Raw genomic sequence first — 14,526 nt, 5'->3', positions numbered from 1 at the left:
ACTGCCACGGCAGGGACACCACCGGCCAAAGCGAGAGTGATTGAAAGAAGCTCTTTTTGTAGTTTCCAGAGTCCGTGCCTAATACAAGACCTAGGTCCTTAACGCTGGACGTTCCAGCAGCCCCAGGAGAGGCGGTTGGACCCTTCAGGTGCCCCCCTCCATGGGACTGCCGGGGTCCACGTCCCCTCCCTCCCAGGCCCACGCTAGAGCCCTGGCCATGTCCCCCTACAGCCTCCTTCCTGTGCCCTTCCATGGGGACAGTGGCACCTCAGGCCATCACTGGGCCCGCAGAGTACCCCAAGAGCCCTCAGGGAGCAGGACCTGGCTCCTGTCTCCTGTGTGACTGGGCTCAGCCTCGGGGAAGCAGCCAGCACCCCATAGGGTCAGGGGGTTGGGCAGCAGGGGCCTGGACCTGGATTTGGAGGGCGCCACCGTGTCCTAGTGACAGCGGGAGCCGTGGAGGGGGTGCGTCCACCCTGGGGGCAGATGCCTCTGACCCTTCCATTCCCTTCGCAGACCTGCCCAACCTGCTGGTCTCCCTTGGGGGTCAGTGTTGGCCAATCCCCAGCCCTGACCCTTCCCCGGGACTTAGGGCCTGGTGGCCGGTGCAGTGCCCCCCTGCGTGGCTCAGAGGGGCAGGGCTGGCCTGCCGCTTTTAGTGCCAGCTTCTCTGTGAGCCAGGGGGTGTGTCTCCTAGACCCCAGCGCACCCCACTTGGGATTTGTGACAATGTGGAGGGGCCTGGAGGGTGTAGTAGTGCTGGAATAAGTCAGACTGTGATTTCACTCACGTGGAATCTAAAACACAAGCAGGCAAACAGAAGATACAGAGGTCAGGGTGGTGGCTACCAGAAGGGAGGGATGGGGGAGCGTGGGGCAGGTTAGAGGCTCAACCCCAGGGTGACAGATGGAAACTAAAGGTTTGGTCGTGAGCACGCCGTTGGGTCCGCAGAAGTAGAAATTTACATAACGTTATGAGCCAGTGTTACTCCAGTGAAGCATATCCTATTTTGAAAATCTGGTTTTAGTCCCTGTCAGCGGAAGTCTGATTGTTACTGGCGTTGGTGTTTTAGGCATGGTTGTGATTTTTAAAGCAAACACACACCCCTCGGGCAGCTGTGTGGTCAGAGCCCCTGCTGACCTGTCCTCCAGGCTGTTCCAGCCTCCTGCCTCTCCCCCCTCCCTCCCCCTCGCTGTCCCCTCCCTCTCTCCTCTCCCTCTCCCCCTCCCCCTCCCCGTCCCCCTGCCTCTCCCCCTCCCCCTCACTGTCCCCCTGCCTCTCTGCCTGGCTACAGTGCAGTGTGGGTCAGGTCTGCGTGGAGCATCCGTGCAAGGCGGCGGGTCACCATTCCTCCCCAGGAAAGGAGCCCTGAGCCCCATATGGAGGTACCTCCTGGGCAGGTGGGCTGTGTGTCCCGTGTCAGGGCTGCCAGGAGTCACCCGGTGCAGTCCTGAAGCTCCACGGCAGGTGAATCCCAGGTGGTTTATGGAGGAGGAGGAGCTGGGGAAAGCAGCTCTTTTTTTTTTTTTTTTTTTTGCCGTACGCGGGCCTCTCACTGTCGTGGCCTCTCCCGTTGCGGAGCACAGGCTCCGGACGCGCAGGCCTAGCGGCCATGGCTCCTGGGCCCAGCCGCTCCGCGGCACGTGGGATCCTCCCCGACCGGGGCACAAACCCGCGTCCCCTGCATCGGCAGGCGGACTCCCAACAACTGCGCCACCAGGGAAGCCCAAAAGCAGCTCTTTTGTTTGAGAAGATTCCGGAAGGAGCGGGAGTGGAGTGGGAACACAAAGGTTGTCAGGGATTGGCATTTATGACGGCCTGCCTGCCGGGGCATAAGAGGGTCCCCGCTGTGCCTTGCTCTCCGGGATGGGGGCTGTGGACGCTGGGTGTGCGGGGCCAGCGCCAGAGGCCTCCCTGGAAGTGCTGGGGCCGTGGCCGGGTCCCCAGGGCTGCCGGCCTGCAACACAGTGAACTCGCTGGGTCCTGTCTCCTGGGAGCTCAGGAGACCTTGGACTCCGCTCTTGTTTGCTTTGCGGGGTGGGGGATCGCATCACAGGTCCCAGCGCCTCCTTCCCGCTCAGCCCCAGAGAGACTCTCCCAGGCACCTCCTGCCGCCCTTGGAGCCTGGGGTGGGGGTGGGAGTCCTCGGTGGGCGCGTGCAGCACCCGCCCCACCCTGCAGGACTTTCCCCGGGATCCCGGGACGAGCGGCCCAGCGTGGGCCACAGGGTCCAGGGGGCCACGGTGATACCTGCTCCCGAAGCCCTGATGGTGGTCCCCTTGCTTCCAGGGAGCCGTGTCCCCGGAGGAGCAGAGGGTCCTGGAGAGGAAGCTGAAGAAGGAGCGGAAGAAAGAGGCCCGGAGGCGGCTGCAGGAAGCGGGCATCTCCGTGGCCCAGAGCCCAGCAGCCAGGCGTTCGGGGGCTGCGCTGGCCTTGGACTACCTGTGCAGGTGCGCGGCCCCGGAGGGGTGCAGGCAGACCGACACGGGCTGGGGGCTCAGGGCCCCCGGGGGGCGGGTGGTCGCAGCCTCCGCGGCTGTGTCTGTGGGGCCAGGGGAGCCGCCTGCTCCCTGCCTGGGCGTCTGGCACCCAGAAGCGTAGCTTCAGCCGTCAAGGTCAGCGGTGACAGGTCAGTAGTTGCGGGCGCTTGGGCAAGGCTACCCCTGAGCATCCATCTCAAGTCAACAAAATGCAGGTAAAGAGTCTCACTCACCTACCCCTCATAGTGTTGTGACAACCTGACAAAGTGATGGCCTTGGAGCTACCATGAAGGACTCACGGGCCATGTGCTGAAGATGGCATCTCACCACCACTGTCAACCTTGTCACCCCACCTACATCACCACCCGCACTGACGTCACCACCGTCACCATTCACGTCACCACCACCACCAACCACGTCACCCCCCCACGTCACCATCCACGTCACCACCCCACCGTCATTGCCACCATCAGCATTGTTGCTGTCACCACCATCGCTATCATCACAGGTCGCACACACCCCACATCTCCCTCCAGGAACCTGTGTTCTTTCGTGGAATCCTCGAGAGCCAGCCAAGGGTTGGGGTTGGTGGCTTGGAGCCGGTTCAGGAGCAGAGTTTCTGGGGGCCCTGAAGAGGATTCTGGAAGGGCAGAGGGGCCTGAGGATGTGTGTGAACCCAGCGATAGGCTGGGAGGGGCACCGTGGAGACAGAGGGGCATTTCAGAGCCCTGTCTTCCGAGAAGGAGGAGCTGCCCGGCCGCCTTGGCTCTGTATGACGCGGAATCTTCCAGATTCCTGGACCGGGCTGAGCACTGATGAGTCATCTGCACAGGCAGCCCAGGGTTCGGGCCTCCCCCTCCTCCTTGCCCCCGTCCCCCTCCCGCTCCCCCTGCTGTCTCTGAAGCCTGCGAGGCTGTGGCAGAGCATTAGACGCTACCCCGCGTCTCTTCCAAGCCTGGGGCCCCGCTGGGCCAGGGCAAGGCTCCCACCTGCTGGATGGACTGGGGCTTGCCATTCCCCCAGCCCCAGCCGGAGCCTGCTCTGGCACAAAGGGGGGCACAGGCCATAACCGGGATGGGTGCCCTGGGGAGCCTCGGGCCTTGTTCTGGCCTTGCCTGAGACCCCGGGAGCAGCCCTCCTTCGGCTCTGCTGGGATCTCCGATCGCGCCGTCCCTTCCTCGTGGGGGCCTGCTCCCGTTAAGACCTGCCCGCCTCCCTGTAGGAAACACGCCTTCGATTCAGTGCCTCCCTCCCCGCCCAGGGAAGTCCTGGTGCCTTCCTCACCCTGCAGGGGCCACCGTTGGCTGGCCGGCGGGGGCCACGTGGAGCCCAGTGGGAGGGGAGGCCCAGCCTGCGCACCGGCGGAGGGAGCTGCCCGACAGCCTCCCCTGACCCTGGGCCTGGCCCTGGGCTGTGTTCAGGGGGTGGGGGGTACGGGGGTGGCCAGCAGGCCCCTCGTTGACACCTGGTCCCGTCCCGGCACCTTCCACCTGCAGCTGAGGTGATATTTTCCATGGTGAACACGGCCGTACAAAGCAGCCAAGAGAGGCACCTGCAGGCTCCGCTGTCAGTCGGGGGACTGCTCTGAAGACGGTGGTCCTGGGGAGGGGACGGTGGACCTACTCAGCAGCTCAGATGGCCCCGCTCAGCGCCCCCCAGGGGACCAGACGCTGTGGGGTGCTGTGGCTTCAGAGCGGCCGTGGGTCCCTCACCGCAGGCAGCGCACGTACCTGCCTCTCACCCCTCTGGGTCATGAGAACATCCTTCGTCCCCGACCTCACGGTGCTGAGAGCCGCGTTCTCGTGGGAGCTGCTCGCGGTGCAGCACCCCCTTGAGAGGGTCGGGCTCGGCCCTAACCCCCCAGGGCCTGCGCTCCCTCCCTGCTGACCTCTGACCTCTCACTTCCCCTGCTCACCAAAATCATGCAGAGGCTCCATCTGTGGGTCCCTGCCTTCTGGGGAGGCATTTCTGGGTGGGGCTGGGGGCCCCTGTGGTCACTCGGTCGTCATTCATGTGGTCCTGGTGTGTCTGGGAGCCGCCGCCTCTGTCCGTTGTGGATTTCCGTGGGGCCGCACACCCCCCAGGCCTCCAGCCGGGTGCCCTTTGCTCCCCGTGGGCCCGGGCAGCCCATCTGAAGCCAGTCCAATGCTCCAGACACCCGAGCCGCTCTGGGGCCTGGCGGACCACAGGGTTGAGCTGACCCTGGTCAGAGCCCTGGGGTCAGGGAGGAGGGAGTGCTTCGGGCCCATGCCCAGCTCATCTGCGTCACCAATGCAGCAGTGAGGGCGCCAGGCCTGAGGTGGTCCTTCCCTCCCAAACCCTCTGGCAGCTCAGGAGGGACCTTGAGACCCTGGGAAGAGCGAGGTCTTCCAGGGCAGATGAGTTGGCCAGGGCGCGATGCAGGTGGAGCGACGCAGTAACTGGGCTGGGGCCGGTGCGGGGGTGTTCTTTACTATAAAGACTGCTTAACTGGAGCGAGAGCGAGGGCCCTCTGGAGACCGCAGAGGAGCAGGTGGGAGGGGCCGGGCCGAGCCCAGGGAGCGTAGGGGCTCACGGGCAGCAGGGAGGTCACGGGAGCCGCGCCAGCAGACTTGTGGGGAAGCGGTGCACTGCAGAACCACAGGGGGCCGCTGTGCACATGGACACCAGAGAGGGCTGCTTGCCTGCGCTGGGAAAGAAGCACCCCCCCGCCCCCCGACCCCGTGTGGCCAGCATCTTCTGTGTAACTTTGTTCCGTCTGGGAAGGAAACATCTCGAAGGACCCATCACCACTTTCGCGGGCAGAGGATGAGCGGTGGGTTTGGAGCCAAGAGACAGTACGTCATTACTGGCAGCAGGGAGTGGTCCCCCGGGCGGCGGTGGCCCACACAGCGCACGCCCTCCCAGTCGGGCCAGCGGAGGAGCCTGAGGAGATGGCCAGGGGCCGCTGACTCCCCAGCCTGGTGGCCCTTCCTCTCTCCCTTTCTTCCTCCCCTCCCTCGAGTCGCCCACCTCCCTCCCTCCCCCCTCCTCCTGGTGGGGCGCCCCTGCGGCTGCAGAAGGCTGAGCCGGGCCCTGTTGTGGACACACACGTCACCCCGGCCTCGCCACTAAGCGCTGGAGGTGGGACTCCAGGCACAGGCGGGGTGTTGGTCCCCCAGGAGGGCAGGAGCTGTGGCCAGGTCCTGCTCGGTTGGTGGCTGCCACACAAAGTGCCGTGGTCCCTGGGCAGACATGGGGGGGCGCCTGGGTGGCTGTGCCATCACGTGACACGGCACGTGGGAAACTCCACAGGTGTGAAGCGTGTGCTTCTGTCTCAGCCCCGCCAGCCACGGAGCTGCTTGTCCTGAGAGAATGAACCGGCTGGGCGGTTAGGGAGGCCGACCTCCCGCCGTCTTGCAGCCCCGCTGCCCGCACTCTGCCCCCTCCACGGCCGCCAGCGCACTCTGCCCCCTCCACGGCCGCCAGCGCCCGGGTCCCGACACACAGACCTCTGTCCGTCTCGGGGCCTCCGCCCCAGCGTTCGGGTCTCCCCTGGGCACTGGCTCCCGACGTGGCCTGCTTTCTCCACCTTGGGCCCCTTCAGCCTGGGCTCCACGGGACCAGCCGCACTTTGCCGCAGCATCCTCATCACCTGGGGGCCCGGTGCGTCCGAGGCCCTTGGGTGGTGACGTGCAGTCTGGGCCAATGGGACCCCTGCGTGGCCCTCGGGGTCAGGACTCCTGACTCCTCCCTGACTCCCAGCTCACGGCGTGAAGGCCATGCCTGCTCCAGTCGGCGGTCCTGCCGTCCTGCACGATAAACATTTCTGGAAGAAGGACTGAGTTTGTGAAATTCAGAGTGTTCACGTTACAGTCGTGGAACGATGGCCGTGCAAAGCTGAAAGAAAGTGACCTTGTGTCCCCTGGTCCTGCCGTCCTGGCCGAGGGTCCCCGGCAGGCGTGCGGAGGTGACGGTCCTCCTGGTGCAGACCCCTGAGAGCCCCTCCCGCCCTCGCACTGGGAGGGTCCTCTGCAGATGTCCCGCCCCCCCCCCCCCCAGCCAAGGAAAGGCCACCCAGGCCAGTGGGTGCAGGCCTTCCGGCTCCTGTGCAGTACCTGAGACGTCGTGTCCTTGCCTCCCCAGCTGGGCCCAGCAGCACAAGAACTGGAAGTTTCAGAAGACGAGGCAGACCTGGCTGCTGCTGCATATGTATGACCGTGACCAGGTGGGTGCACACTCGGTGTTGGGGGGTGGGAAGCCCTGTGGGAGCACCCCGTCCAGCCCTTCGTTTTACAGAGATGAAACCCGGGCTTGGGGAGGGACCCGCTCGGTGTCGGGGAGTCAGAACCCCTGCCGGGTTTGCCCAGCGGCCGGACTCATCCGTGGGGCTCCAGGCTCCCAGCTGCAGGAGGTGGCTGCCATTCCAGGAAGGCCACCGTCCACATGCTTGGAAGTTCCGCCCTCCCTCTGTGGATCCTCGTGGGGTGTGGCTATCAGGCTGAGGCTGGGAGCTGCCATCACCCCCAGACACTCCAGTGTGTGCCTGCTACACACCAGGGCGTCCTATGGGACAACAACCCAGCCTGAGTCAGGGCTCCACGTCACGTGGTCACTACTCCACGTTCTTGGTGGCATCCTTGGGCGGGGGCCTGTCGAGAACCGCACTCACCCAGTGTCTGCCCCTCTGTCCTGTCCGGTCTGGCACGTCCCTCATCTTACTGACCCTCGTGACCCTGATGTGCTTGCAAGGGCTGTCGTGTGGCAGGGCGTGGCCGGCGTTGTTGGTTAGATCCCCACCCGGACTCAGGGAAATAAACGTAAGTGTTCGTCCTCGTAGCTGGTCAGTGGTGGCTTGGTGTCGATGTTGATCACATGACGCGGGTGGTGGCTGTTGGGTTTGTTCCTACAGAGTTACTGATTCTTTCAGTAACAGGCCCGTGTCTTTAGGGGCTGCCCGTCTCTCGTCACTCTCACTAGCCCTCGGTGACCCTGTCTGGGGCTTTTCTGTTTCCTTCATCCCATCTCCGATAAGGAAGAGCTTCGCTACCCCCGCTCCAGTGGACTGTGACTTCCCACTTGAGCGTGGACTCTCCTGTTTTATTCAGTGGGTTGTAATCCATTTATCTGGGGCCGTCGTCACCATCTGTGGCGATTGTGTAGCTCTCATTACAATTGTTAAGTGGCTCCACCGGCAAGGAAGTTGAGGGCGGACTCTGCCCTGCGTGCACTTGATGGGGGGTGGGCGACCCTCCGTGGAGGAGGCACCTGTGAGCTGAGTTCTGAAATCAGGCCGTGGCTGTTGGGCGGGTGGGCGACAGCGGGGTGCAAAGCCTGGGCCGAGCCAAGCCAGCGACGCCGCAGGAATCGGAGCCCCAGGCTGCGGGGTGCTGCCCGGTCCTCCTTCCCCAGGACCAGCCCCCACTCCTGCACAGCCCCACGCCCACTCCCCACTGGGCCGGCTCAGGGCACCTGCCCCTTCTCCCTGTGGCCCTCGGGTTTTGAAGTCAGCGTGAGCCACTAGCTGTCTTTGAAGTGGACTTCCGGTCGCCCCTGTTTTTAGCCCCATCTTTACTCTCACTTCCGGAAGTACCCACACAGCCAGTTCCGGAGTCCCAGGCTCGGGGGCCGGGATGGTCTGCAGCATGATTTGCGTTTCTCAGCTTAAGCTTCACCTTCATCAGATCTGCTGAGTCACCATCGTTCATCTCCAGCCCCAAAACGTTGTCACTCTTATCTTTTCCTCTACTCTCTTTGTTCTAAGAGATTTATCTCTCTATTATTTTTTTATTTTTATTTTTTAAAATAAATTTATTTATATATTTTTATTTTTGGTTGCATTGGGTCTTTGTTGCTGCACACGGACTTTCTCTAGTTGCGGCGGGCGGGGGCTACTCTTCATTGTGGTGCGAGGCCTTCTCATTGCGGTGGCTTCTCTTGTTGTGGAGCACAGGCTCTAGGCACGTGGGCTTCGGTAGTTGTGGCACACGGGCTCAGTAGTTGTGGCTCATGGGCTCAGGAGTTGTGGCACACGGGCTTAGTTGCTCCACGGCATGTGGGATCTTCCCGGACCAGGGCTTGAACCCACGTCCCCTGCATTGGCAGGCGGATTCTTAACCACTGCGCCACCAAGGAAGCCTGATTTATCTCTTTAAAAACGTATCTGCTTACTGTTGATTTAGTGGCATTTCAGGAGGGCGTGAAAACTGACATCTGCCAGCCTCTGGAACGCAAGCCAGAGTCTGTGGGGAGAAGAGTGGGGGCCAGCAGAGGACAGCGGGCTGGCCGCCGTTTCCACCTCCCCCAGCCCGTCGTCCTGGAGCAAATCCTCGGGGCCCGGCCTGAGGGTGCTGAGGGCTGGACGGTCCCCTTGCAGGCCCGGGGCCCACAGTGTGGACATCCTGTGTGGACATCCTGTGTCTCCACGCGCCACCCGCCCAGCCCTGACGACTGTTCTCTGCCCCGTCCAGGTCCCCGACGAGCACTTCTCCACCTTGCTGGCCTACCTGGAGGGGCTCAGGGGCCGGGCCCGCGAGCTGACGGTGCAGAAGGCAGAGGTGCTGATGCGGGAGCTGGATGAAGCAGGTGCCAGCGCCGACGCCCCACTGCCGGGGAGGACCCAGCGCGTCCGGCAGGTGCTGCAGCTGCTCTCCTAGCAGGCGGCTCGGGGGTGCGGGGGTGGGGTCCCTGGCCCTCCTGGCCCCTGACCCTTGGAGGGACCACTTCTCTCTCCTGATTCCTTGGCCAGGAATTGTTTATAGGGGATGTGACGGTTTTAACCCCTTCACAGCAGACGCAGTCACTCTGAAATAAGCTGGCCTCCCAGTGACCCTCAGGCCCCCAAGGAAGTCGCTTATTGAGGGAAATGCCTGTTTTTGTCCCAGGGGTGTCTTAGAGATCACCAGAGCTGGCCCTCCCCGCCAGCTGTGGTCCATCCATGTGGGAGCTTGGGTCCCCCCCCGCCATGGGTCTGGCGGTCCCTCGGTGCCGGCCGCCTGGCCCCCTGCCTGTGTTCACCTAGGGGCCTGGGCTGTGGCTCATCCATCTCGTCTCCTTCCGCAGGCAAGCCATGGCTCCGCTGGCCACTTACAGGGAAAACCTGGGTGTATTTTCAATAAAAACCAGCCTCTGGAGGCCGTGGCTCTTGTCGTGTGACTTGCTCCCTGCCTGTGGGGCGTGGGCTCCGTGGCCTCCCGGGACGGCGTCCAGGCGAGCCCCTCGTGTAGTCTTCCGGCTGCAGGCTGACGCCTGCTCTTCAGGCCATGTTTCAGGGGACACGCACTGCCCTCCCGCGCCTGCCCAGCTGGGAAGCACCTGCTGTGTCCCCCGTCCCCGGAGGAGCGCGTGCGGCCAGACCGTCTCCACAGTCAGACGTGGTGGCGGGTGACTCTGCCGTCTTGAAACTCTCCACCGAGTCTGTGACACTCTGCCCCTCGGGCCTGGCTGGCTTCCAGCCTGGGAGACGCGTGGGCACCACGTGGCTTCGAGGCCGCTGTGATGGGGTGGGGGGAGCCGCCCCAGGTGACCCCGAGTGAAGCGGGGGGCCGAGCCCGGAGTCCTGCTCCCGATGCAGGTTTGTGAGCCATGTAGCCAGGGGGCAGTAGGAAAGCAGAGTCCGAGAGATTGCGTCACGTGGGCAGCTCTGTCGTGAGTTCCATGCTGACAGCCCGTGAGTAACAGGAGCCCTTTATTGCAGAATGAGGTCCCGGGCCTTCCTGTGGCCACTCCTGGCTCGGCTGGGCCCCGACCGTGGCCCTCGGGGATCTCGCCTCAGAGCAGCCTCCCCAGTTCAGTTCAGTTCAATGCAGTGTCTGAATGGCGGAGGTGGGGGTGGTGGCCTGAGGAGGGGTGACCCGAGCCCAGGAGGGCCACACGTCTCAAGGGCCCGGGCAGGTCCCTCGCTGACCATTTGGGGCCTTTCCCTCTTCTCACCTGTGACCCCGACCCTGGACTCAAGGTCACGCCACCCCACGTGGCGAGTCTCATCCACGCCGAAGTCTCTTCTGCTTCCCCCCATGAAAGGGGCTGCTGTGCTGCTCCCTGAGGGGCATCTGGCCTGCCCCCCTGCCCACTGGACACACACACATACATGTCCAGTTCTGGGTGGGAGCCACTGGCCAGGCACCTCCTTCGGCCTTGCAGACCTTGGAGGCGGAGTGAGGAGGCCCAGCCCTCCTGGAGGCCCTCAGGTGAGGTGAGGTCCCCGACGGGAAAGCACCCTGTGACGACAAGCCGTCGCGGTTCTGCAGATAATCTGTGGATGACGCAGCCGCCCGGGTGCCAACCTCACTGTCCCTAAGCTTTGGGGCATTTTAAAAACACTGAGAAATAGACGTACAATAAAGGAAGGTCCACAGGACACAGGGAAGAGGCAGGTTCTCTTTAAGGAATCCGGGTTGACTGATCAAGAACGTAGCTCTGGGTTTCCTGGCAGCCAAATCGAAAAGGGAAACGTGGTGGGTACTGGGTCCTCGTTTCCTGTTAATGGGAAACGGCCCAGGAGAGCCAGGTGCTCCCCTCACTCGTGCACAGAGGCTCTCGGACACCGACTAGGGGGCTCCCGTTAGGGTGTGCAGTGCTGTCCTCTGCGGCGTCCCCCCGGCAGAAGGTGCAGGGGAGGTGATGCATCGCTCGATGTGGGACCAAGCTCAGGGTCCAGGCGGTTCCTGGGGTCCCTGTGTGGTCAGAGGTGGCACTCTGATGGCCCCAGGGGTCAGTTGATGTGGAGGGTCTGAGCCTGGTGGCTGCACACGGGTACTAGGCTCGCCGGCTGCCGTGTCCGTCCGTAGGCTGAGGAGCATCTCCCTGAGGGGGCGGGTGGAGCTCCCCCACCTGTTGTTGAAGTCCCCGGCGTCCGTCAGGTCAGTGGCCATGGCACCCCGCGGGATCAGGATGGGGCTGGCGGGGCTTTTTCTGAGGTGCGGTCAAGCCCACTGGCCCGTCAGAACCTCAGCCCCCCGCACCCTGGCCCTTAGCCCCCCGCGCCCTGGCCCTCAGTCCCCCGCACCCCGGCCCTCAGTCCCCCGCACCCCGGCCCTCAGCGCCCCATGCCCCGGCCCTCCGAGGAAGCCACCGCCACGGAGCCGGTAGTTGTCGGGTTTATGTCCGAGAAGCAGGTGGTTTCCTGTTGGCCTCGCCTGTGGGATGTGGGGACTCAGCTGCTTCTGCGCCCCCAGGAGGTTCGCGTCCACTTTGGGTAAACTGGTGTTGAGCGTGTCCCGTTGGTCCTGTAAGGATACAGTGACCAGCCAGAGTGTCCTTGATGTGCCGCCCCCACGCAGCAGGAAGGAAGCTGAGACAGAGGGGCCTCGGGAAGTTAGACGCCCGAGCCGGGACCCCTGCCCGCAGTGTGCTCTTCCCCACCACGGGTTTGCCCTGCAAGGTGGGTGGCGGCCATGCAACACCTTCGGGTCCTGGACTCACAGAAGATCGTCTCCAGTCAAAGTCCCTGCAGACCCGGGAGCCGAGACCGCAACCTGTATGTCTGTTCTGGAGAGTTCGCTTGTGGTTTGGGGCTGATGCGGTGTGGCCAGGGGCCAGCCCTGGAACCAAAGGCAGATCTGGACCAAGAGCCACCCGCTGGCCCCCAAAGGTTCCCCCTCAAGACCAAGAGGCCAGGGCACTGCAGCCGTGGGAACAGACTGTGCAGGGACTGACCAACCCACGTGGGCCCAGTCCTCACGCCCAGCCCGTCTGCCCCCTCCTGACCGACGATGCCAGGGGGCCCCTGATGGACGTCTGCCCGCGGAGGCTTCTCCCAAAAGCCCCACGGCCAGCAAGAAACAGGAGCTAAAGCTTGGAGTGTCCGACAAAGGGTGAGCGGTTAAAAGGTGCTTCATCCGTCCGATGGGCTATGACTCGGCCTTTAGAAGGGAGGAAACTGACACATCGTGATGGGCCTTGAGGACGTGATGCTCAGTGAAATAAACCATTACAGAAGGACAAGTACTGTGCGATTCCACTTCTGCGAGGTCTCTGGAGGAGTCAAGGTCACAGAGACAGAAAGGAGGGGGTGGGGGCCCAGGGCTGGGGGAGGGGAGGGGAGTTGGTGTTTAATGGGGACGGAGTCTCAGTTTGGGAAGACGAGAATGTTCTGTGCGTGGGTGGTGGTGGTTGCTCAGCAGTGTGAATGGTCTTGATGTTCCTGAACTGGACACTGAGAAGTGGGTAGGACGATACATTTTATGTTCTCTATGTTTTACCACAGTTAAGAAAAATACTTTAAAAAATGAAACAAAACCAACTAGAATGTGAGATGACTGACCCGCCAGCTCCCACCCAGGGGTCGATCTGCACACTGGATAGGAGGGAGGGCTTCTGCCTTTCAGCAGGGGTCGGGGGCAGCCCCAGGGGCCGGGCAGATGTCCACTGTCCCCAGTTCCTAGTCCCACATCCCTCGCTGAGGAGCTGAAGAAGCTTTCAGACTGTCTGAGTCCGGCAGGCGGGTCCAGGGGTTGGTTTTGTGGGTCAGACGACAGACGTCAAACTTGGCAAAACGTGCTGCGTTCGTGTCAACATAAAGCAGGGCCGAGGGATCGGTATCCCCAGAGGCTAGGTGCTCTCGGCTCCCCTGGGCCCCAGCCAGCTGGGCCGGCTCCGGCCATTTCAAGGTGGGGGCAAGGCGAGCCTGAGAATGGAGGCCTGGGTCCCCTGCCGAGAGAGGGCGGGGCCCAAGCCCTGGGCTGGGGGACGAGGGTCGCACTCACACCAGCCCTCTGCCCAGTCCCCCTCAGATGCGCATCTGGACTGGGGTGACCGCCCCCTGGGGTGGGAGGCGGAGGTGCTCTGGTGCAGGTGACGAGCAGCCCACCACCTGAGGGCACCAAGCTGCAGTGATCGGGATGCCTGGGCACCGGCCCGGGAAGTCCAGGCCTTCAAGATGGGCCACCGGCTTGGAGGTCACGGGGTAGAGCCCCCGCCTGACGTCCCAGGCGCGTCCCCCCAATGAAGACCCGTCCCCGCCAGAGCCTCTGCCCAGAAACAGGGTTCCCCAACTCCCTCCGCCATGCACGGACACCCCGGGGTCACCGTTGTTCCCAGCTGTGTCTCTGCCTGCCAGCGCCCCTGCCCCCTCAGCTGCGTTCAAGCCACCAAGGCCACCTGTGGGGCCGGGCTGCCCAGAGCAGCAGCGCATTTGTATTTTTATTTATTTATTATTTTTTTAAAATTTGTTTATTTTATTTATTTATTTTTGGCTGTGTTGGGTCTCCGTTGCTGCGTGCGGGCTTTCTCTAGTTGCAGCGAGCGGGGGCTACTCTTCGTTGCGGTGCGTGGGTTTCTCATTGGGTGGCTTCTCTTGTTGTGGAGCACAGGCTCAGTAGTTGTGGTTCTCGGGTTTTAGAGCGCAGGCTCAGTAGTTGTGGCGCATGGACTTAGTTGCTCCGCGGCATGTGGGATCTTCCCAGACCAGGGCTCGAACCCGTGTGCCCTGCCTTGGCAGGCGGATTCTTTTTTTTTTTTTTTTTTTTTTTTGCGGTATGTGGGTCTCTCACTGCGGCGGTCTCTCCCGTTGCGGAGCATAGGCTCCGGACGCGCAGGCTCAGCCGCCATGGCTCACGGGACCAGCCGCTCTACAGCATGTGGGATCTTCCCGGACCGGGGCACGAACCCGTGTCCCCTGCATTGGCAGGCGGACTCTCAACCACTGCGCCAGCAGGGAAGTCGGAGCAGCACATTTTTAAAACCTTTTCTGCCAGGATCTACCCCCTTCCAACCCAGCAGGATGGCTTTTTAAATTTGTTTATGGCAAATTAAAATAACTGCCATAAAACGTCAACCAACCAATCAGATTCTTTTGAGAAAACAAACATCACCTTTGCAAGTGGTTCATTTTGACACCTATTCTTATAAGTTAGAAAATAAGCGCCTTAGTTTCTGGGTCCTGCACCTGGGCCCAGCGGGATGTCCCGGGAGGTGCCGCGGCCACGGTTCCTGCTCTGGGTCCACGGCAGAGAGCGGGGGCCTTGCGATGGCAATGCTAGCATTTTCCCTCCTTACAGCCGTACCCACCTCCTCCCACCAGGACCCGCTGCCAGAAAGCCGAGTCTCTTCCCACAGCAGCTTTGGGCCAGTTCCGTGGGCTCCGGAA

General features: G+C 62.8%; 1 protein-coding gene across 3 annotated transcripts in view; it reads left to right on the top strand.

Moving 5' to 3' along the window:
* CHLSN (cholesin) overlaps window positions 1-9,569 on the top strand; it is a 98,063-nt gene extending 88,494 nt beyond the window's left edge. For 2 of the 3 annotated variants that reach the window (XM_079720208.1, XM_079720209.1), the window contains exons 3-5: window positions 2,290-2,450; window positions 6,585-6,666; window positions 8,909-9,569. In XM_079720208.1, the coding sequence (XP_079576334.1) occupies window positions 2,290-2,450; window positions 6,585-6,666; window positions 8,909-9,094 (429 nt within the window). In that variant the 3' untranslated portion in view covers window positions 9,095-9,569. The remainder of the gene's footprint in view (window positions 1-2,289; window positions 2,451-6,584; window positions 6,667-8,908) is intronic. The other variant, XM_079720210.1, reaches the window with a different exon arrangement.
* The last annotated feature ends 4,957 nt before the right edge of the window (window positions 9,570-14,526 follow it).

This window comes from Hyperoodon ampullatus (genome assembly GCF_949752795.1).
Source record: "Hyperoodon ampullatus genome assembly, chromosome: 14".
In the NCBI taxonomy this organism is placed as follows: Eukaryota; Metazoa; Chordata; class Mammalia; order Artiodactyla; family Ziphiidae; genus Hyperoodon; species Hyperoodon ampullatus.
The sequence above is the reverse complement of the archived record's forward strand: the minus strand, read 5'-3'. Positions and strand labels throughout refer to the sequence as shown.